General features: G+C 36.8%; 1 protein-coding gene across 1 annotated transcript in view; it reads right to left on the minus strand.

Moving 5' to 3' along the window:
- LOC121423345 (serine/threonine-protein kinase SMG1-like) overlaps nucleotides 1-24,203 on the minus strand; it is a 104,289-nt gene that overhangs the window by 46,519 nt on the left and 33,567 nt on the right. The window contains exons 16-32 of the mRNA XM_041618699.1: nucleotides 23,927-24,057; nucleotides 23,302-23,427; nucleotides 21,033-21,148; nucleotides 20,581-20,674; nucleotides 19,788-19,889; nucleotides 19,037-19,240; nucleotides 18,257-18,353; nucleotides 17,807-17,927; nucleotides 6,629-6,700; nucleotides 5,954-6,081; nucleotides 5,489-5,653; nucleotides 4,830-4,984; nucleotides 3,658-3,901; nucleotides 3,139-3,275; nucleotides 2,654-2,908; nucleotides 1,438-1,594; nucleotides 726-861 (exon numbers count right to left, since the gene is read on the minus strand). Of these exons, the coding sequence (XP_041474633.1) occupies nucleotides 726-861; nucleotides 1,438-1,594; nucleotides 2,654-2,908; nucleotides 3,139-3,275; nucleotides 3,658-3,901; nucleotides 4,830-4,984; nucleotides 5,489-5,653; nucleotides 5,954-6,081; nucleotides 6,629-6,700; nucleotides 17,807-17,927; nucleotides 18,257-18,353; nucleotides 19,037-19,240; nucleotides 19,788-19,889; nucleotides 20,581-20,674; nucleotides 21,033-21,148; nucleotides 23,302-23,427; nucleotides 23,927-24,057 (2,440 nt within the window). The remainder of the gene's footprint in view (nucleotides 1-725; nucleotides 862-1,437; nucleotides 1,595-2,653; nucleotides 2,909-3,138; nucleotides 3,276-3,657; nucleotides 3,902-4,829; nucleotides 4,985-5,488; nucleotides 5,654-5,953; nucleotides 6,082-6,628; nucleotides 6,701-17,806; nucleotides 17,928-18,256; nucleotides 18,354-19,036; nucleotides 19,241-19,787; nucleotides 19,890-20,580; nucleotides 20,675-21,032; nucleotides 21,149-23,301; nucleotides 23,428-23,926; nucleotides 24,058-24,203) is intronic.

The following is a 24,203-nucleotide window of genomic DNA, read 5'->3' on the forward strand; positions in this document are numbered from 1 at the left end:
TTACATTGATCTAATAACCATATTTGTGTAAGTTTTATGAAATAGATACACACAGAGATGATTTTTCTCAATAAATTACAATTTTGTAAAAAAATAAACATTTTAATTTTTTACAAAAACATATTTTTTAAAGAAAAAACGTACTGCCGTATTTTGGTTGCAAAAACATACTAAATACGCCAAAAACGTACTGGTTGGCAGGTCTGCATACCTCCCCTCCTCTCCTCTCCCCTTCCCTATCCTTTCCTCTCTCCTTCCCCTCCCTGTCATGGATAAACATATGCGTAAACAATCATACCGCACTTGGGGGCCTATGTCTTAAGGCGACCGCACACCTTACGATTGGTCTGCGACCCGATTTCAGAATAAAATGTAATCGAATTTGATGCTAATATTGAGACTTGGAATATCTTACCGTGTAATGTTCTAAATCATTGTACCAATACCTATGTTCAAATCTGTGACTATGCTATCATACTTGGAATAAACCATAGTAATGACGTCATAGCAGTCGTACGATTGGCTATGATTTGAAACTAATTTGACCTTTACTCCAAAATAAAGGCTTGCAATCTTTCAAACTGGTTATATTAGTATTACTTTAATTAATCTTAACCTCAAATAAAATGATATGTTCCATTCACATTTTCAGAAATTAAGCAAAATGTTACAAAATCGGATCACGAACAGTCGTAAGGTGTGCGGTGGCCTTTACTGATACATACCCATGTTGTTGTCTGAATTAACCCGAGAGTGTAGATGTAGTTGATAAGAGGTGACTCGTGTAGCTTCAGTCATCATGGTCAGATCATGTTGGGATGGGTTCAGTTGAAGATCACTACTCTGAGGCAACAGGTACAGCTGGATAATACAACAGAATAGAAATACAATGGATGAGATCAAGTTCAGTGTTGATATTTGGTGCTAGTGTTGACAGCTGGTGTACAGCTGAACAATACAATAGAAATACAATGGAATATATCAAGTTCAGTATTGAAAATAGGTGCTGGTGTCGATAGCTGGTGTTGGTGTTGAGTTTCACATAGAACCCAAATTGAAACAATGTTTGAACTGGGACTGATCTCACTAAATATTGATAAATCAGTATTGATAATTAGCACTGGTGTGGATAACTGGTGTTGATTTTACACAGCACCCAAACTGAAAGTGTTAGAACTGGAACAACATCACTATTATTGAGCCATCATTGCATTACTTGCTGGAAAGCAAAATGAAATATATAATTATCAAGCTTGTCATGTAACATTTAATGTAGATATCTGGGTGTTTGTGAAGGACAATCAATTTTTTTTCTTAATTCATTTCTCATTTCACTTTTTTAGAGCGCTACGAAATTTGATCGTAATTTGCGCTTAAATGAGAATTATTTATCATGAGCATAAAAATTCAAGAAATATGAATATAGAGTATATATACCTGTGATGGATCCTGAATGGTTTTCTTGATGATGTCAGTTGTCTGTAGAAGCATGGTATGACTAGGAGTGGGAACAACAGGCCAATCCATCCACATCATCTGAAGACTGCTATCTGCCAGCTTACTCACTGTATGTAGTACCTCTACAACAAGGGGCCTGGAGTAAAATGTAAATATGAACAATACAGTATACAAATAATGCACGTAAGTACGTGCATGCAGGGCCAAATAATGAACGATGTGCGAGAAGAGCCAATGGGTAAACCCCACCGAGGTCCATACGACCGAATGCGGTATATCCATTTGGTGAGTCGAGCACAGAGTTCATTATTTAGGTCCTCTCTGCACAAGAATGCGTGTATTGTTTGTTTTATACAACCCTCTCCTCCCCCATGTTACTGTGTTACCCCCAATGCTGTTTTTGATCTAAATTCTAGATAATTTTAGACGATTCCAGACCTCGCACTATCCTGCACAACGTCAGAGTGCAGGATAGTACTTTTGGTATAACGTCAGAGTGCAGGATAGTGCATTTTGGATGCAATAGTGCACTTTGCTGAATATCATATGATCCGATTTGGACCAATAAGATTGCAGTACATTCTTGGGAGTTATATAATTTGAAATGATATTAAATGAAATGAAGTGTAATTAAATAAACTGAGTCAAATTTTCATTCATTGCACTGAATTGAAATGAGTTGAACTGAACTGAATTGAAATAAGATAGATCAATTTCACTGAACTGAACTCAAAATTGTATCTAAAATGATTTGACCCGTCTGAGTTAAATAGAGTATGATCATTCACAAGATCACATTCAATCTAAAAAAAAAAAATAACACTTCATGAGTTCCAGATCCATTTTAAAAAGAAATACATAAGTTAGCTACAAGTATCTATTCAATGTACTCATATATGTTGCACTTCAGGTTCACAGTTCTTTTTATACTTGCAATTATTGGAAATTCTTTTACAAGACCCCATTATGTAGTTGCAACAAACAATGATTTCACAGATTTTGATCTAGCTAAATACCATGCTTATTTTTCTAATTTCTCAGCAATTCAACATTTTACACCAGAATCAATTGGCACACACTTTACATGTATATATAAAATTACTTAGATAATGATTTTTTTTTATTCTGTTTGAACTCATTTCAAGATCATTAACACAGCTGAAATATATGGAATTTATGTATAAAGTATACTCACAGCTGAGGATGGGTACAAACAACACCCCTGTTACTGGTGGTTGGGAAGCTACTGGCGCACCCAGACAGGTGGTAGTGGGTGAGTGCCCTAGCCTGCTCCAGCTGGCCTGCCCTCAAGAGGAGCGTTGGTGAGTGGACAGTTGCGATTCCTACTGTAGTGTCCTTCGGGTTCAGATCATCCAATGACATGCCTGGAATCAAGGCTAGCTGGTCAGACACAGAGGGGAACTCCCTCTCGTTAAAGTGACGTAATGCCCTGGAAGTAAATTTAAAAATTCACTGATGATTATGTACCAAACTCAATGTTATTTGTCTACATTTACTGAAGCAGATATACATACGATTTCTAAATAATCATATTCTTAACAAAACAAAGATGTAAGCTCTCATTTCAAATAGATCTGTACATTTCAGCCTTATCTTATTGATTATAACAAGCAAAAGATTGTCTTTATAAATGAGCAAAAAATAAAATATGAAACTTACTGAAGAGTGTTGGTATCGGTTGGAAGCTTGACATTACCCTGCAGAGCTGAGTGAACCTTCCCTCGCAACAACTTTACGGACTCCTGCCACTTGAGGGCACTACTATAGTCCGTCAATCGCTCATAGCAATCCATCACCTGAAACACAAACAAGAATTAGCACCAGATCAAATATTTTCTGTAAGGATTTTCATTTCTTGCTTTAAACAAGGTTGTGTTAAAGCATATAATCTATAGACCAATTTGGGGGCTTCAAGTATACCTAATGAAAAATAATGTATGCATTGCCATAGCAACGCACCTGGCTCATTGCATAACCCATTAAGAGGGCTTTTACTCTTCTTTGAAGGCACCCCAGTTATTGCTGCCATAGGTTGCAGTGATCTCAAGTCTGATTCATCTATACCATGAAATCATTTCTTACAATTCTGAAGAAAAAACATCGGCAGCAAAAACCCAATGAGGAATGGCCTCTACACATTACATATTATCCAAACAATACCTTCAAGGGTTCACCTACCTCATGCAGGAGGTACTCGACCACTACACCACTTTGCGAGGGAGGCGGTGGTTCCATACCCCTGGTGAGTAGCTTGGGATTCATACCATCCCTTCCTCCAGGGGGGCTATCAGGTGGTGAGGAGGCCCGTGTAGATCCTTTGGTGTGTCTGGTAGCCTTGGTAAGATCAGCATGGTTTGGGATCTCATCTAGATTCAGGTATTCCTTGATGGTCAAGAGGGTGTCCGTCACACACGACTCGAACCTAAAATCAGAAATTGTGATAGTATGTGACTAACCCAAATAGAAATATAAAAAAAATAAGTCACTATGCAAGATTCAAGCGAGTCCAGATTGAAGGCTGATGTATGGAAGTTCTCTTTCCCCAAAGCTAACATAGAGGCCCCGACTCCCAATTCCTAACCCAGTGCCAACCCCCTCATCTCCCCTTCTCATCAAAGAACTTCTATCTATCAACATCAAATCTGGACTAGGTTCAAGAAGTAATGAGCGATTCCATACGTGTCGTACAGGACATTTATTGACAACACTTTCTAGTTTACTAGCCGAATGCTTGAGCAATAAAATATTCTTTTTTGTCAATGATAAAGCTATAGTGTGAAGTCATGTGAAAAACTAATAACCAACACAAAAAAAATGATTATGGGTAAATTATAGGTGAAAATGTTGTGTCATACGGGACGCAGAAATGTCCCGTACGACACGCAACATTTTAAGCTCTAATTCACCTATGGACAACATATTTTTGTTGGTTGTCAGTTTTTTAATGTCTACCTAGAAGTACTTTAATATTACCACAAAGCAAATTGAAGTTCTTTGTTCGTTTGGACAGCAGGTTGAAAAATGTTGTGAAAATGGCTGATTTTTCTAGCATGGAATCGCCTTAATAGTACTTTTGAGCTCCAAACATCAAAATACATCTGAAAGAATGACTCTTCCTCTCAAGTGTTAAAATCCAACTATACACGAGAGGCAAGAATTCCTTTAAGACCATTTTTATAGGAGTGTTGAGATTGTTTAAAGACGATTCTGGGGTGTGAGTAATGCACGCTGAGGCGAACCTCCTGTTTCTCCTTATTCTTTAAATCTCTCACAGAAATTCTTTAAAATTGAAATATGCACTTAACTGGCTTATAGTTGGTGGTCATTTACTTAAGATGCATAGACCTTACCTTTTATCTGCCTTGAGTACCATCGGTTCGGGCCAACTGAATGATCTTCCAACGACCTTCTCACACCAAGACTGCAAGCCCTGGATGGACTGAGGACACTGTAGCTTCACTAAGGGTGCTATTACACGCTGAAGGCAATCTTCAAATGCATGGCCCTATTTAAAGTGATATCAAAAGTAAATTACACATCAACAAGCTAAATTAAATTTCCATATCACATATCATATTCCACACACAAAAAACATTGTCCTAGCAAGGTGAAAATTGAAGGTGATAAATTGCACTATGAACTACAGCATAGAAACCAGACAATTCCCTAAAATACATGTATGTACCTCCAAAACCCAAAATGTGGAGCCCTCCTAAAATGACTTCTTTGTTTCTGGTTCATGTGAAATATTGTAATGCTCTCAAGTTATAATGGCTTTAGCAATTTGATCAAGAAGGGGGAAAAGATAGATGTCAGACCTACAAAAATGATAAAGGAATTGCCCAAGTGTATAATAATGATATGACTGCAAGTACCACTACTACTACTACTACTACAGGATTTATAAAGCATATTTTCCATCTGAATAAGATACTTAAGGCACTTAAAGAGCAAATAAGGTAAGAAAAAATATGCATTACATGAAGATCTGATGAGAGGTTCTACTTACTGTTGTTTTGTTTTTGGTTACAAGGTCTTGTATCATGGTAATAGCATGGTGTAAGGCACTGGCATACTGACTGCAGTGCATGGCCAAGTTATATGCCAGGGGACGGACCAAGGCAAAACCTTCATGGCACGTCACACGGTTTGTCCGGAAGAATGCTTTCACAGGCTGGTAAGAAAGAATTTAAAAATCGATTTGAATATTTCTTTCTAGATGGAGATTTATCAGGTTAAAGGATAAATCCTAGGTGTGATAATATTCATATAATGAATTCTGAGAGAATTTTACAAAATTACAATCCAAGTTTTCATGTAAATGATACAATCGCTTTGCAATCATTGCTAAATGGCAATTACCACTTCAAGGTGGTGTTTCACAAAGCTGTTCGTAATGTTATGCAAAGTAGATATTGAACCACAAATTTGTGAAAGCAAATAATTGTTAACGATTCAAGCTTCCATGATATACCTTTGGCATTGAAGGAAGAGCTACGGCTGATCCCTCATACGCATTGTACATGAGCTTCTCTAAATGCTCCAGATACTGTAGTAGTAGGATGGGTCTTAGCTGAGCACTCTTGTATTCTTCACTGAATGCTGTAAACAGACATACAAAAACATGATAATAACTAACACATGAATGATGTTGTGTCATCAACACTTCTAGAATGGTGTGCTTGTTTTGCATGTTTGTCTTTCACTTGGACACCTTTCCATTCATTAGACTTGATCACCTGAAATCTGTAATTCTTACAGTTTTCTCCTTGAATTTTAAGATAACATAGAATATGTTGCGGCCATTTTCAAAGGGGAAAAAGGATAAAACCAAAAATCAAAGACAAAGTGACTGTATAATGCTATCCCTGTATGTATGTCATACATTGACAATGATGTGACAGTATGCAACATGATTATCAGTTTGAGGCCCAAATATACATGTATGAGCTCCCCAAAATTACAAAATCATTTATCAATGCAGTTAAATTATGACCAATGAATTAAATGCTTAGAGACTTCTTTTTTTTAAGTTCTGGTCCGTACAATATTGTTATCATTATTAATTAAAATCCGCCCATGAGCACACATTACACCTCTTTCTCATAGAATTTGAGGCACACATAGTACAGATGAAGTAGGTTATTACCAGTTATCTTGTCATTGCCTGAGGAACCGGAATCTTCCACTTTCATATCGGTGATAAACTCACTCAGAGCAGCTATAATAAAGATTGATATACATGTGAAGAAATCATTTAATGCTGAAGTAATGAAGACAATAACCTAATTTTAGTACTTCATTCAGTTCTTTAAGCTTAGGGTCTGCTTATTAATGAGTCTGCACAAACTTGGTTCCAGACATACTAAGTCTCAGGTATGACACTAATAAATCTATGACTAATAAATCTTGTTTCATTGTCTATTTTGGACTCCTCTGTGGATATTTTTTTATAGTAAAATCACTCTTTTTTAAAGTCCATATGCTAGTTTAAAGGGAATATTTAACTTTGTGAGCAATTTAAAAAATTATCATATTGCTCTTTGAAAATGTTATGAACATTCGACTAACAACTCAAAAATACCCATGTGAAAGTTTGGGATCATAACATATTCGGGAAGTGTTTTTAAAAACTGAAAATCTGAAGCAATGTTTGAAGAGAAAAATGCACTTCACGACGGTTGATTCATGATTCTGTGTCCAATTTAAATCGATATTATATAGCGCCACCTTGTGATGTATGTAAGAAAGTAGGCGGAGCTTACCACGGCGGAATTCAGTTCTCCGTGATCTGTTGTGTTCGAAGTTTGTTGGGGGGGGGGGGTCTGTGTTCTCTCGGTGTCCGCTCTGTGTGATAAGCGCATGTGCCTTGAAGTCTGTAATAGCTCTATGGTGAAAGGGTTTAGTTGTGTATCGCTTGCATTTCATTGGGGAATCTAATGTACTGTCAGGTGTCGAACTCGTGAGTGTCCATTCCGCCTTTGGTCTGTACATTTTGTATATGCTATAGCCTGGGTCAAGCCACATGTATGCCTCGAATGATAGACCAATAGCTCTATGGATAGACCATGGGATTTTGATGAATTTATATTTTGGCGACATAAATTAGTAGCAAATAAAACGGCAACAGAAAATAACGCTAAATAACGGCCAGGTCTACAAATACATGAAGAATCCCAGAGCTGCGTACAGTGTAGGGGTGTTGAGTAGGGATTTTTTTTTTTTTTTGGTTATGTGGATCATGGAGGGATGGAGTGTGATTTTCCAGAAGCTATATTGTGCCCCTCCCCCCAAAATTACCTTTCTGTTCTTTGCTTTACCTTTGCATAAACTACAATACGTCCTTGTGGTTCTTGATTATTCTCTTTTACCTGGTCACGATATAGCAAACTTCCGTCGACTGGTTCGATCGAGATAAACTGATATGGACGATAAAAGAGGCGAATGCACTGAATATAGCTCCATGTATGTATCCGAGCGCAACTCTTGTCATGATATGTCGATGTGCATGTTTACATGCACGGAACATAGCTGGGAATAAAGGCAGCCCGAAAGGCAGTGACCTCCCCTCCTCCACCCCCCCCCCCCCCCCGTGCCCCTGACATGGAAACTTCATCATCCACCATCGTGTTTGTGTGTTTACGTTCTCCACGAGCTCCCCCAACAAAGATCATCCCATCCATTGGCGGCGGAAGCCAAAAAATTTAGGGGGTGTCCACCTGAATTTTCATGGACACAGGTAAAAAATTTGACAAGCGCCCACAAAAAAGGGTTATCAACCTAAATTTTAGGAGTTGCTTACCTAAAATTTTTGACAAGGAAAAAAAAGGTCATCAACCTAAATTTTAGGGGGGCAACACACGTTTCAGGGGGGTCCACGTGAATTTAGGGGGGATCACGCAGGAAAAAAAATTGACAAGAAAAAAATAGTAATTTGCAAACCCAAACATCTCAACTCCCGAGACCCTGGAATATCATGACTGTATAAGACCTACAAACTATTATGCATAAGTTTGTTTGTTTTGTGTATTTGATTTGCATGTAGCCGTATTTAATTTTATCCATGATTGGGGTCAATAATTCTTTACATTTCTCCGCCATATAATCCGCTCATGACACCTTTCAAATCATATCACATTTCATTTTCAATTTCCATTTCTTTCCCGCTATTTTATTCTTTTCTGCTTCCCTTCGCTCTTCCTTCCGTAAATTCTTTACAGTATAAAGACGCAATCTGATTTTTGTTACACAATCCTATGAACCTTACATGAAAATAGTTTTTTGTGTTCTTTTCTAGCTCGTAATACCTGAAAACCTGTAAATTGGTTATTGATTTTCTTTATACAATTTTTTTATAAACCCCTCATTATTTCAGCGTATTATGAAGCATCCTTTACCTTCAATCTGGCATTGTTTATATATATCATCATATCATGTTCATTTTAGGAAAATAATGAAAAATGAAACAATGTAAAAATCTTAGTTTGAGTCAGAATTTTAAACAAAACTAGTCACACCGTCAATCACGAAAGTTCCCGTTTCTGCTCGATCCAATCACTGTAATTTTTAGATTCCATGGAATAATTAGTCCATCATCACCACAGCCATCAAGTAACAGCACATTTGAATTCGTGTATTTTAAAACAAATGCTTGTGAATGAGCATAATTGTATTTCCGTCAATATTGAAAGGCCATCTCTAACAGGGTAAGACCCCCCCCCCACCACCACTCTGGATATTTTATCGTCGGTTAATATGCGTGACTGTCGGGATAAGGGAAGAGAGGGAAAATAGAAGGGAAAAGGGTGGGGAAGAAGAGAAAGAAGAAAAGTGGAAAAGGGGGAAAAATTAAAAGAAAAGAGGTTGTCGGACTGACGCCTACTGGAAAAATGATAGAACTGATTGTCACGAAGGAATGTTCCTCTACTCCATGTATATAGGCTAAATACCATCAGTGTAATGTAGGCACACAGGGCTGTTCTAATAAAATGCTTTGAATGTATAGGTTTTATGTCTAAATCCCTTAAAATTAAGCCCATCATTTTTTACGTACAGTGATTAAAATTGCCCGGCCGTAGGTCCCAGTCGCGAAAATTGTCATTCAATTAGAGTATTCAGTATATTCACAAAATTCTTATATACGTGTTGGGCAGCACTTTTAAAATAGTCCCTTTCAGATCAGTAAATTTAGTTCGCAATATAGACAGCTTGTTCTTTATTGTTGTACAACGTCCAGTCGTGATCAAGTATTTATATCACAAAATATATTGTTGAGATGATAACCTTCGTATATACGTGTAGATAAAATAGCTTATTGTGTTTCGCGCTTGCAATGATTTTTATTGAGGTACATCGAATTTGATATTTACATTTAAAGAATAACCTACTTAGAATGTTTAGTTGTCGGGTCATAATATAGAAAACTTCAGCTCGCGCTATTCGCTTGCATTGTTTCAATGAATATCCCCCATGTCAGCAGTGACGTATCTAGAACAAAAGAAGCCCAGGCAAGTGCTAAAATCGCATCCCCTTTCAAATTGTAGGTCTATTATATATATACTCAGCAGTTGACCAGTCAAAACAAAATAATAGTTTAGTCCGTTTCTTTTAATCATGCAAATGATGCGTATCTAGCGTAAACAATGTATGCGAGCGCTAAGCACGTGCCTATTAAGATCGTATAAAGGAATATTCTAAGCAATTTTTGTAATGATTAACATAATGCATATCCAGACAATGAAAGCAAGCGCGAAGCGCGAGCCGAAAATTGATATTGAGACCTACAATCGGGACATTTTTCACGATGCGTATTTATAATTAAGCAACTCATGCAAGCACGAGGGTGAGCTGAAAAAATATATTGAGGGGAAATTTTAATAATAATAATAATTATAATACTAACAATAATAATAATTCATAATAATAATAATAATGGTGGCTTATATAGCTCACAGGTCCACCTTTCGGTGCTCATGGCGCTTCAAAAAATAAATAAACACAACACACACCAACAATATAAAGCGAAAGGGTATAGATTTTGAATTCTCCTGAATGTTAGTGGGAGATCAAAATTTAGTTTTCAACTGGGACTTGAATGTTTCTGTTGATGAAAATTTGACAATTGATTCCATAGCTTTGGTCCTATAACAGAGAATGCATGGTCCCCCATTTGTGTTTTGTTCTGGGTGTCGGGAGCAATAGAGCATCAGATGATGATCAGAGCTACATGAATGCTAATATTTTGAGATAGAGCTTCGGAGGTATATGGGGAAGAGAGAATATAGATTGAATGATGTATAAGTAAAAGAATTTTGAAGGTGATTCGTTTATCAACAGGCAGCCAATGTAAGGACTGAAGGATTGGCGAGATGGAGTCATACGTTTCAGTGTACGTTAGGAGACGGGCAGCAGAGTTTTGTAGACGTTAAAGTTTCGTCGAATCTTTTTGTGGGAGGTTACAGAACAATGAGTTTGATAAATCTAAACGAATGGAAATCAAAACATCGATAATTTTTAGGACTTTTGTAGGAATTCATGAAAAGGATACGTATCTCATTGGGGTAGGCCCTAATGTGAGCGCGAAGCGCGAGCTGATTATTGTTTTACACAAACATGTATATCCTCACCTAAAAATGTCCTTTTAATTATCGTTTGTAAAACTAATGGAGAGTTTTTATCTCCCTTTTGACAAACCAGAAAAAATATACTTCCGAACTGTTTGCAAGAATTAATGAAAAGGTATAAAAAAAATTATGCAAACTCGTAGCTATAGATTAAAAGTTATGACATTTGCGTTTGAAAAAGGATTTTATTTTTATAAGGAGTGTTTGTTAGAATTCAAGGAGAGAATATAAGTAGATCACTAATCAAAAGTTGTCACGAATATTCATCTCTGGGTAAGGACATGCAAGATCATTAAAGGTGCATAGGACGGGGGTATTAATCACACCGTCAGCGGTATTCCTTTTCTGCGTCTTAATTCCTTTGTCTTTTCTCTTCATTTTTTGTTTTCTTTTTTTTTTCTTAGCATCCCTCTTTCCATTTTGCACCACTGAAAGTGGCTCCCGGGGCACGTGCCTCCCTTGCCGCCCCTGCTAGATACGCCATGTAAGAAAGTCCACTTTTCATGTCGGAAAAAATATCAGCTTGCGCTCTGCGCTCGCATCGATTGTCGAGTTACATATATATATATAGAGAGAGAGGGGGGTGGGGGAAATCAGCTCGCGCTTCGCGCTCACATTGATTGATTGCTTACTCATCCTATTAATGACTTCAAAAAACGTGGTTAATATGTTCAGTTCTCAATAATACTCATAAAAAATTATTGTACATGACAGAAAAAGTGCTTAGAATGTCCGAGTTTGGGCGGAAAATTAGAATTTCAGTTCGCGCTTCACGCTCGCATCATAAAGTTATGCTTATAATATATCCATCCAATTTTTGGTTGAAAATGTGATTCGAATATACATTTTTATGTCCGAGGTTTTTAAAATGTACAACTCGCGCTCGCATTTTATTGATTGGTGAGATTTGTATGACATATATTTATTCATGAGTCACTGCAAAATGGATACTTTTGTAGGTGAGTATGTTAAAAAATTACTTCTGTGTTTCGCGCTCGCATGCATGAATCATAGATACGCATCTTGTTCATGACTACAATAACTGCCCAGAATATTCAACTCTCAGTTCTAAATAAAAAGTATACAATAAAATGAGCTGAAATGTGATATATTTAGACCTTATGAGATATGGTAAGATAAGACTGTATTAGAACTTCGATCCTTAGTAGTACGTCAAGCCCTCCAATATATAACAGATAAATAAATGAAATGAATAATGAATAATGCCAAAACTGAGAAAGCTGGTAATGCCCCTTGGGCCTTGGTATGGCGAAAGAAAATGTGACTGAGAGTGTCGAACACTTCCAAGACTCATGGTCGTCTGACGTCGGTACCGGTAGTATACGTTTGTAGAATCAAGGGCTATACCGACAAACATTTTGAACATTTACGATGGAGTGTAGCTCGTAAGCAAAACTATAAATGAATAAAGAAATAAAATAAAATAATCACTTTTGAAAATGAACACCACTCCCCCTCCCCCCTCTCTCTCTATTGCATGGTTGTGGAAGTTCGTAGAGTGTTTTTCGTTTGCGCGGGCGAGGGGCTCAAATAAAGGATTATAGGTATGTTCGTTTTGATCACACGAATCAAGCAGTAAAATGATACATTGGCACCTTGAGCACCTAACAAGATGGACACGTGTGTTATATAAATCTGATATTATTTTATTACTATCATTATCATTATTTAGAACAAATACGCTACTTGCCCCTTCCAATTCCCTCGTCTCCATTTTTTTCAGGGGGCCGCGGGTTGGCTTAATCTGTAGCGTTCCGTTCCCGCTACCCCTTTCAATAATTTTAATTTTTTCATCGACCATTCTGGAGATATACGATTTCATCTCTCCGATCCGCTTCGTCAGTGTGTAAATGTGCTGGCGTGAAGAGAGGGGGTCGCTGGCAACCAACCTCGGACAAGACAAGAAATTGAAGGAGAAAAAACAAAGCACATTTTGATTTTAGAAACGAAAATGTCTGCTATGTTCTTGTGTGTCTTTTCCCCCTGTTTATATCCCATAATGATGTAATGATATTCATTTCAAGATTTCAAAAATCACGACATGTTCAGACCCCCCCCCCCCATTCCTCCATGTCCAGGGTTGCACTTTGTGAATTAGAGAATTCAACCACGTCACACTATCGTTTTTGTCCTTTCATTTTACGTATCTCTCCCAATTTTCTCTCTTTCATGTGTTGTATAATAGTGTACACTTTGACGTCGAAATAAGATTTGCAGACCAACGAAGGGAATGGGAAAGGTATCGATAAATGGAAGCGAGGGGGGGACGCCCTCCTGAATTTAAATAAGTGGGGCAGTTCCCCCTTAAAAAGGAAGAGGGAAAGAAAAAAAAGAAAAGAAAGAATAAATATGGAAATAAAATAAGAAAAAGTTGAATATTACGATTTACTAATGATACCAAACTAGCAGTTTTGACAAAGGAAAACAATTAAAATTTAAAGCAAAATAATCATACAATCAAAAATATATAAAAAAAAATCCCCTCCGAAATGAAGGTGTTTGGATCAAACCAGTACATTATAGCATTGTACCCCCATATAAATCTTGGAGGTGATTTAGCACCACCGCTTCCCAGGGTCATGTGCATCGGTGTTTCCACAGATCCAAAACAAACTTCTCGAATTTATAGACATTTCCTGGAATTTCTAGTTTGATATTTAAAAAAAAATCGTACAAATAATGTAGCCAGCCGAAACAAAATTAAGGACTTAAAACCCGTTTATTCATGCCCTTTTTTGAAAGATCAACATAATTACGAAATCCGTTAGCGCGAACAGAAAATTTTCAGCAAACAATTTAAAAAAATATAACATGAATGTTGATAGTTGCTATGTTTAATTATTGTTTACTTGTAATCTTCGGATTTCCCGAAATTTCCTTGATTTGTTTCATTCAGAACCCTTCCTGGAAAAGGTCAAATCTCCCGAAATTCCGAAAATTTCGGGAGATTTGAAACCGTGCATCCCGGGAATAGCTTTATACATGTATAACCCTTTATAATGCAATTTTATATAAGGAATTTCACGAAAATGCTATTGAAATAAAAATATAGGGTTTGAATATAAGATCGAGGAACTTTTAAAACTCAACTCTCTGCGTTTACTAGCATTTCTTTATTTTATTCTTTAACTTTATATGCCCTGTCGCCGAACACTATGTGTCTTTCCACATTTTTTTAAAAATCCGATTGAATTGATATTTTTAGGTTGGTGCATGACTTCATATTTTTTGGTACAAAATACCATCTTGACGTCTCAGGATTCTGGAGTTTCTTGGGCTTTTCTACCTATGCCTATATAGAGCAAGGGGAAACAGAGAGGATCAATAAGAAAGGATATAAGAAGAAGAATAAATGTGAATGAAATAAGGAAAGAGGAACGATTTGAAAAACAGAAAAATAGAAATCATTATACAAAAAAATTCAATCGCGAATATATAAAAAAAAAATCAGCTTGCGTTCTACATGCGCTCTTATCATTATTTAGGAAAATATGCAATATTACAGAACAGTTTATCCAATGTTCAGCAAATTTCAGCTCGCTTAGCGTATAATCTTTACACTTACCATAAGACCGTATTTTAGAATGACCCGATTCAGCTCTTCATGTCAAAATATTAACAATTTTCAACTTGTGCATCGTGCTCCGCGCTCGCACCATTCTGTTGTATAATCAATGCAAATTAAATAGTAAGTTTGAATCTCGGCTTTCAGTCATTTTTTTAAAAGCAATATGCTTACAATATGACAATCCTCGATCTTGCTAATTTTTAATTTATCGTAATAGTTGGATATGGATAATTTGGTGTGTGTGTGGGTTGAATCATAATGTTTAATTACACTCTATGATTCATGCCAAAATTTTAAACAATGTTATACGCGAGAACATAAATCAAAATGTTTAAGATATCCATACCCTGCTTGATTACCAAGAGTAGAATGACCCGTTTAAGATGTACATGTACATAAAACAGTTCGCGCTCCTATATTTCCTTTCAAATCGAAATATAAGAGTGAACATTAACTTGCGCTTCGCGCTCGCATCATTAATTTAGGCCATAGTAGGTCCATGATTATAAAAATAAAGCTACGATGTACTTAAAAATCAGACTTTAGTTGCATGGGACATCCCTCCTAAATGATAATAAGTATTGTATCTGCTGATGTGAAACGTACTGGAAATATTTCTTACCATCCCCGAAGGACCTAAAAATATACATTCTGGCACTGGCGGCGGAAGATTATGCTTCAACGCTGCCAATCCAGAATCTAATATTTTTATACTTTCTCCGCCGGCCGCAGAATGCAATTATTTTTATGTCCTTTTTATGCCCAAGATATACCTTTATATATATATATATATATATATTATACTGCACGAACTCTTTTTACTAACTCTTTTTAGGAATCACATTACATTGGTTGTTTGGCTGTGTGCAGTTATGTGTTGGAGGGGGAGATAAACAGCTTTATGTTGTGCAGGGGTGGATCCAGGACTTTCTAAAGGGAGGGGGCACCATTTCCTGAGAAAATTTTGACACGGCAAAAAAAATAAAAAGGTTTTCATCTAAAAGGTATTCGCCAAAAATTTGTCAAGCAAAAAAAAAGAAGAGGAAAGGACCTCCCGTTCAAGGGGTGGGGGGGGGGTGGGTGGTGCACACGTGGGAAAAATGTATGGCATATTTACCTCACAAGTTTTGATTACTACTCTCAAAAAGGGGGTGCAAGTCGGATTTGCCCCCCCCCCCCCCTCCCCTCCTTGACCAGCCATTCAGAGCTCAGTCTTAAATATATGAAATATTATAATCATATGACTGCACATGCATTAGAAATGAAAACATTATGTCCTGCATTATGTTCATTTTTCGAGCGATGTGAGAAGAGTCTTATGTAATACTAAGTAATTTGCATACCCACATCAACTATGAAACGTTCATGCATGGGATGAAGGCATTCTCCCCCCGGCCCCGGATCCTCCCCTCAGTTCACGACATACTACACAGAGCTCGAGAGACCACATGTCCTTATCCCATTCGCAAGTACATGTATGATATGTTTTGGATCGCACATATTCTTATGCTACACTTTAGATTTATCTTCAAGTAATACATCGACCCAAATTTGCCACGTTACTATCATCCCGGCGAGGAATCAGTAAGTCCGCAATTTTTCTTATCTAAAAGGGTCTGTACGTATCTTGTATTGCGCTCAGATTCTGTTTCTCTTCTTTGAAAGTGAATTTCTCTGCTTCGACACCCAAGAACCGGCAAGGCGCTACATTACACGGCACGGGCCAGCGGAACATGCGCTGCATGTAATGTTTACAATTCTCAGTGCAGCCGCCGACACCGGCCGTAGAGGCCCTCCCCCCCCCCCCAACTATTCACTGTTGGTTGATTGACAGTTCTCGCTTGCGTAGCCGTTAATACTAGTACGATCTCAACGGCAGAGGGAGTCGTACAATTTATTTCAAATTGGCGAAGTCTCAGTGATTTGAAAAATCGTCTAGTAGACGCGATCCAATATAATCACATATTCCCACATACTAACAACTTTTCATCCGAAATAAAGATGATTTCTAGGGTTTCTTGGAACAAATACATAAACTCATAAACATATTTCATCTTAGTTTGAGAATTTTTTAAATCAGCTTCTCACAAAGTTAAACGATCCCTTTAACAGATTTTGAACGAGGGCCAAAGAGTTCATGTCCTTTCATTGCCCTTACCTGTAAAATAAGGAATAAATTCAGATCACCTGTTATTCATGAAGTAGATTTCAGAATGTACATGCAAGGTATTCAAAGCATTAGAATGTACAAGCACTGCAATGTAATCAACAACCCTGGTCAGCTGCCAAACATTCTGATCCATTCATTAATTGTCAATGTACATTTCAGACAGGATCTGAAATGTACATTAACAGGTGTTGAATTCCTACTTGTTTACAGATTAATATTTCATCTCCATGTAAAGTAGGTCATAGTTGTCCCTATTTTCATGCAATAAACTCATACTGCCAGACTTTGACAAAACCAAGATGGCGACATTGGTGTGATAATTTTATTCACGCTTCTGCTAAAAGTAGTCAATATTTATGAGGTCAAGTCAACCCCAGCAAAATGCTGAATTGAATAGAGAAAAATCAAACTAGTATAGTGCTAAAAATTTCATCCAAATCGGATGTATTGTAAAATAAGAAAGTTATGACATCTTAAATTTTTGCTTAATTTTCAAAAATCAGTGTTATGCACAGCTAGATGAGACAGTTGATATCTATCACTCACTATTTCTTTTGTTTTTATTGTTTGAATTATACAATATTTCACTTCTTTACAGATTTGACAATAAGGACCGACTTGACTGAACCATGTAGTATTAAACAAGGCTAATTCCACATGTTCAGGGAGGAATTTGTTGTATCACTTGACAATGAGGAGAAAATTAGAATATTTCATATTTCATGAAATAGTGAGTGGATGATGTCATAGTCTCATTTGCATACTGACCAGGATGTGCATATAACTGTTTTGTGAAATTAAGCGAAACTTTAAAATGTCATAACTCTCTTATTTTACATCTGATTTTGATGAAATTTTCAGTGTTATGCTTGTTTGATTTTTCTCTTTTTATTCAACTTTTCGTTGGGGTGGACTTGTCCTCTAAGTATAATGGTAATATCTTACATCGTATTGCAGTGAACGTCTCCTGAGGCTTCCCGAGTGGAGTACGCAACTTTGACAGGACACAGAAGTTTGCTGCTTCCCAGGTAGCCCAAAACCACTGCACAGCCTCATTGTCATTTATCTACAGAGGAGGCATCAAAACTTCATACAAAATCAAATCCTTTTTGAAACATCATTATCAAGCTTTATAAACACCGAAGAAGTAATAAATTATCAATTTAGCACTACATGTAGCTGTTTTTGCTAATGGTATGCATCAAATAGGCCTATACTGTTATCACGCACAAGACAAAGAGTACATGTAGCTGTTTGGCACAAGTGCAACACAACATTTTGTAAAATTACTGTCGCAGAACTTATGGCTCGAATCTAAAGATGCCAATTTGATTAAGATCCATTTAATCAATTTTTAAAAAGTCTTAAATGGTAGTAGTAATAAAATATGCTTACAAAAGCTGGCAAGGTGATGCTGCCCTTTTCGTACTTGTGTATACTGTTGTGTGGCCTCTGACAGCTGTGGAAAAGCCTTTCAAGCCATCTAGGATTTCTGGACGAGAAAAAAGTGCAAAGAAAATTCAGTTTTATCCCTATTTCTGCTGAATCGATGTAATTTACTCAGACTTTAAAACTCATTCCAAGATTATTATCACATTCATAGATATGAATTTTTAATTATGTGCAGTAAGTCCTACAACTCAGACATTAGATCATTCATTAAGCTAGCTAGCTGTACAGATGCAGTTTAACATTGGTTTATTTGGTGCTTAAACTTAAGAAAAATTACATTTGTCAAGTAAAGCTATAATTCAAAATTCAATTTCATTTCCTTCAATATTTGGAAATTCATACCGGGATTCTACAATCTCTATACAAAAAAAAAAAATTGTATTATAATCACGAATAAATAGCCAACGAAAAAACTTGTAGAAATCAGAAATAATGTATTTGATATTGGGACAATATACAAAAGCAAAAGTTAAACAGCTCAGAGTCTGCAACACGAGGAGAGTGCAACATACCCTGATCTTTGCATTTCTCACTGATGCTCAAAGAAAGGTAGAGAGAAAGAGAAAGGGATACCGGAAGGCAAAGACAAACCTTTATAATAGAAAACAAAAAGAGGGAAACAGAGGCAGATAGAGACAGAAAAAGAGAAAGAGAGAGGGAAAAGGAGAGAGGAATATCAGAGTGTAGGAGCCTGGGGGACAGAAAGAAGAATTCCTGACTCACTTGGGTGCTTCACCCATGAGGATATAAGCCATGACTGTCCTGTAGTTGTGAGAGTTGAATGTGGTATTTGGTATGCTTCCCATGTGTTTCTGTCTGGCTCTCTGCAGGACGTGAAGGTTCTGGATGATATCATCACTGCTGTTCTCCCGTCCATCCCGCTTATCGTCAGAGTGCTGGGATGGGCTTACAGGGGCAATGTCAGAGCTGTGGGGAAGAGGTTAGATACAATTTGAAATGTAGGTATTCAGATCGTAATTTTAGTTCATAGTTGTAAATAGTGCACTGGGAAATGAAGGTTCTTTGATCATAATAACCTTTTCAGTAGCCTTATGCAGCCTAATAAACTCTTTTCTTGATCTTGTTGCCTAAGAAATTTATGCATATGCACTGTTACAGTATTGGTACCAAAGAGTAAAGCATAAACAAGATCCTAACTGCTCTGAAACGTGTAGACATTCAATCAATCTTACATTATGACTCGTTAGTACATGGTTCGCTGCACAGTAACACTTGATATCAATCAGAACATTAACTATGCAATGTATCTTTAGCCTGGTTTATGCTAAATCATTTGTTTATACTAAATCCTAAGGAATTTAAAGTGAAATGTAAATAGCTACACCCATCTTTAATAAAGCAACTTTTGTTTCTTAGCACTTCGCACCTGTATTAAATCAAATGTTCCTTGTACAAAGTCGATTGGAGTCATTGCATTAAATACTCAGCCAGTTGATAATAAATTGATTCTTACCTGTATAAGATGTCACAAGGAAGGGTTAGCATGAGGTCTGTAAATGCCCGTTTGACATCATCATCACAGCTAACTAGTCTGGTACGACACACTTCCAGGCAGCTATGAAACAACATTGAAGAAAAAATACATATTTTTTTTAGATTCATGAGAATAAGAACCTAACCTGTAAAATGAAGTTATACGTATACAGATTAAGTTCTTCTTATACCTTGGTCACATTTGCTCTATGGCGGCTGTACGGCGAGTCAAAATCATCTGTTTTATTCACTTTTATTCAAACCACCTATGTATAGCTGGTACAAAAAATGTTAAAACAGCTGTTTTCGACTCGCCATACCGCCACCGTAGAGCAAATGTGACCAAGGTATTACTGTGGGAAAGTCAAAGGAATATAGGAAATTAAATAAAGAATGAGCCTTGGACTAATGCAAGGAAATTCATTTTTTTCTACAAAAAATGGGAAATTTGAAAATGAATTGGCTTGAGACATTGTGTAAATTTACGGAATGCAATATGCGTTAAGAGTATAAATGTTTCTTCAACAATTATCAAGAGACATCCAGGATCAAATTATTAAAAAGGACTTTATATAGAGTGCTTTATCCAACAAGTCTATTTTATCAGATATTTTCTACAGAACAGCCAGACAATTGTGTTTCTCAGCCAATCAAATTCCAGGAAAATTGTCAGATGACAGATACTGATGAAATACTTTCCTGTTTAATCTCCCTTCCACTATCCTTCCTAACAGCAAATTCATCTTTTAACAAAGAATCACAGAATTGCTTACCTGACAAGGAATTCTTTTGGAGGTCTAGCATTCTTGATGACCAGTCCCATGCATTGAGCTGCTTGTAGGGCCACAGAGGGATCTTCATGGAGCGCTGAATTAATCATGAAATATGGAACATTAGTATCGTATTGGTCAGGGATATCATAGGGGCAGGAATGTCCTAAGTCAAAAGGCTGCTAGAGAAAACCTTCCATAGACTTTGTACATTTGATCGAGCCCAAGGCCAAGGCTGGAAAAATATGGCCTTGAGGCCAGCCCCTTGACTTAATCCCTGATATTGGTACACAGGTTATATGTCAAACACACTGAGCAATAAGTCAAAATTGTCATTTGGGTATCAATAGACAAAATTCAATCGACTAATATCTGGAACAAATATTCTTCCTCTATTTAGGGACTGAATATTCATGCATGAAACATCAAGGTAAAAGAAGTATGATGATACTCACCAACATGTACCAAGGCTGATACTGCTTGTGTGAATGCTGAAGTGAGATAGACTGCTGAGTAACTACTCTGCTGAATATATTGTAAGATACTCAACATCCAACAAAGAGCAAGGCTCCTAAAAACAAGAAATCAAATGGTTGGGACTAAGAGAAGATTCCTTGACCATCTACATCAAACTCAGTGAAGGTGCCATGGCCATGATAAATGCATTTTATAAATGTTGGTCATTATTACATTTAAAAAAAATGACATGTATACAGAAACTATTCATGTAAGAGTATGAATGTGTTGTATTTATATATAGCAAACTTAAGTTAATTCACAATTCTGATAACTGCAAACTTATCAAAATACATATTTTTAGGCAGTACTTAAAAACACACCATTTCAGATAATCCTATACACATATACTGATAATCTTGTAAACAAAAGGAATTAATCCTAAAGTTTTGTATTAGATAACTGGTGGGAGGGAATGAGGCACATCACTTGCCTGTATTCTGAACTCAAGTTCGACTTCGAACATGATTTACTGTGGGAAAATTTATGGGAAGCCATAAGTGTAACAAGTGGAATGCCTCTGGCCGTCTCACCTGCATCACGCGGTTCAATATAGCAGCAGTGCTGACTTTGAATACTACTCTAACTCGCACAAGATGTTCAGTGATACATGGTTACTCTTATGTCCACTTTTTATGAACTAGACCAATAAACTTACAGAGATATGATGGTTATTCAACAAAAAACCCCAACATGGCCAAAGTTAATTGACCTTACATGACCTTTGACCTTGATCATGTGACCTGAAACTCGAACAGGATGTTCAGTGATACTTGATTACTCTTATGTACAAGTTTCATGAATCAGATCCATAAACTTTCAAAGTTATGATGGTAATTCAACAGATACACCCAATTCGGCCAAAGTTCATTGACCTTTGACCTTGGTCATGTGACCTGAAACGCGCACAGGATGTTCAGTGATACTTGATTACTCTAATGTCCAAGTTTAATGAACTAGACCAATAAACTTTCAAAGTTATGATGGTAATTCAACAGATACCCCCGATTCGGCCAAAGTTCATTGACCCTAATGAGACCTGAAACTTGCACAAAATGTTCAGTGATGCTTGATTACTATTATGTCCAAGTTTCATGAATCAGATCCATAAACTTTCAAAGTTATGACGGGAATTCAACAGATATCCCCAATTCGGCCAAAGTTCATTGACCCTAAATGACCTTTGACCTTGGTCATGTGACTTGAAACTCATGCAGGATGTTCAGTGATACTTGATTAACCTTATGTCCAAGTTTCATGAACTAGGTCCATATATTTTCTAAGTTATGATGGCATTTCAAAAACTTAACCTCAGGTTAAGATTTCGATGTTGATTCCTCCAACATGGTCTAAGTTCATTGACCCTAAATGACCTTTGACCTTGGTCATGTGACATGAAACTCTGTTAGGATGTTCAGTAATACTTGATTAACCTTATGGCCAAGTTTTATTAACTAGGTCCATATACTTTCTAAGTTATGACGTCATTTCAAAAACTTAACCTCAGGTTAAGATTTGATGTTGACGCCGCCGCCGTCGGAAAAGCGGCGCCTATAGTCTCACTTTGCTTCGCAGGTGAGACAAAAATGATTAAATCACTTTGCATGTTTATGTTTCTTGTGCTCTTTCCCAAAGCTTCAATGGTGGAATTAAACTTAGTTTATTATTCCCAGACATTTATGAATGAATGATTTGAAGAGTCAAATGAGCTGGTAAACTAAACCTTCCCTGTCAAAGATTTGTGTCATAATTGTCTATCCATAGTTAAACCACAAACTTATGAATTTAAAGTTCAGAATACTGGTAAAACATAACATGAATCCATGGGTTCTCTCCTTGATTTCTTGACGGTCAGATACAATGGCCCGTATTCTAAAGTTGGGTTTAATTTAAACTCAGGTTTAAAGTTGTGGTTTAAGTATGGACAGCCAATTGTTACATAATCACTAACAGTGGAGATATCATACTTCAGCTCATTCGGCTCTTAAATCATTCATAGTTGTCTAGGAAGTATAAATAGATGATTGTCTTCACCATCGATGAATCAGGAAAGAGCACAGTAAACATAAGAAACGTACAACTTGATAAAAATTTTGATACTTTTGGCTTCCCATACTTAAACCACAACTTTAAACCTGAGTTTAAGTTAAACCCCACTTCAGAATACGGGCCCACTGGACCCTCTCTCTCTCTCTCTCTCTTATTCACCTGCTTTCATCCGATACTGCTGGGTTGGTCAAGACCTCAGGAAGGAGAGCAAGAATCCTTGAGAAATTCATCCTCGTCTTAGATGCAGCTGTCAGACCAAAGCTACTTGAAATAAAGTGACCATTACTGCAAGAAGGGATAATAACAAGAATATACACGGTTTAACCCAATCCGTAAGGTACCAACTCTCACAGCACTTCACATGCTTAAACAAGATAAATGTATACATTAATGTAAATTTGATATTGCCGATATCAATTCGTAATAATTACAATGAATAAGAAATTAACAATACATTAACAAAAATACACAGAAAAGGGGAGCAAGAAAAGAAACAAGTTTTCAGATTTTCACATAAACACCATAATATGTTAAGTGCTAGCAAATTTCTGAATTCTATTAGGGAAAAATGTATTGGAAGAAATTTTAAAATTGATAAAGTAGGATAAGGTAGAATTCAGATTTTAAATCAGAGTTAAAATAAAAATCATGTGGATAGCATGAGATGTATAATAGAATATACTGGGACCTATAGTTCTCTAAAGAAATTTATCTGCCATTATCTGAACACATTGTAAGTATGCGACAAACATCTCTCCCTACCCTATCCTGTTTCATTTCTTACCTCTTGCAATGTGTATAAAGCATGTGCAGTATGGTGTAGTAGGTGGATGGGAAGCCTAAAGCGATATCCCAGTGGGTCGGAGAAAGGTGAAGGGTCAACAGGTCAAAGATGCTTGGGGAAAACACCCACATCTAGGAGAGGGCATGGAAGAAAAACAATAATATTTACTGGGCAAAATGTTCAATGGAGGTTCTTAAGAGACAAATGATTTCAAAAGCAACCTCAGGTCAGCCATATGGTGGTGGTGCTTATTTCATTCAAGTGCTAAGAAAGCAGG

The sequence above is a fragment of the Lytechinus variegatus genome, chromosome 10, assembly GCF_018143015.1.
Source record: "Lytechinus variegatus isolate NC3 chromosome 10, Lvar_3.0, whole genome shotgun sequence".
Lineage (NCBI taxonomy): Eukaryota > Metazoa > Echinodermata > Echinoidea > Temnopleuroida > Toxopneustidae > Lytechinus > Lytechinus variegatus.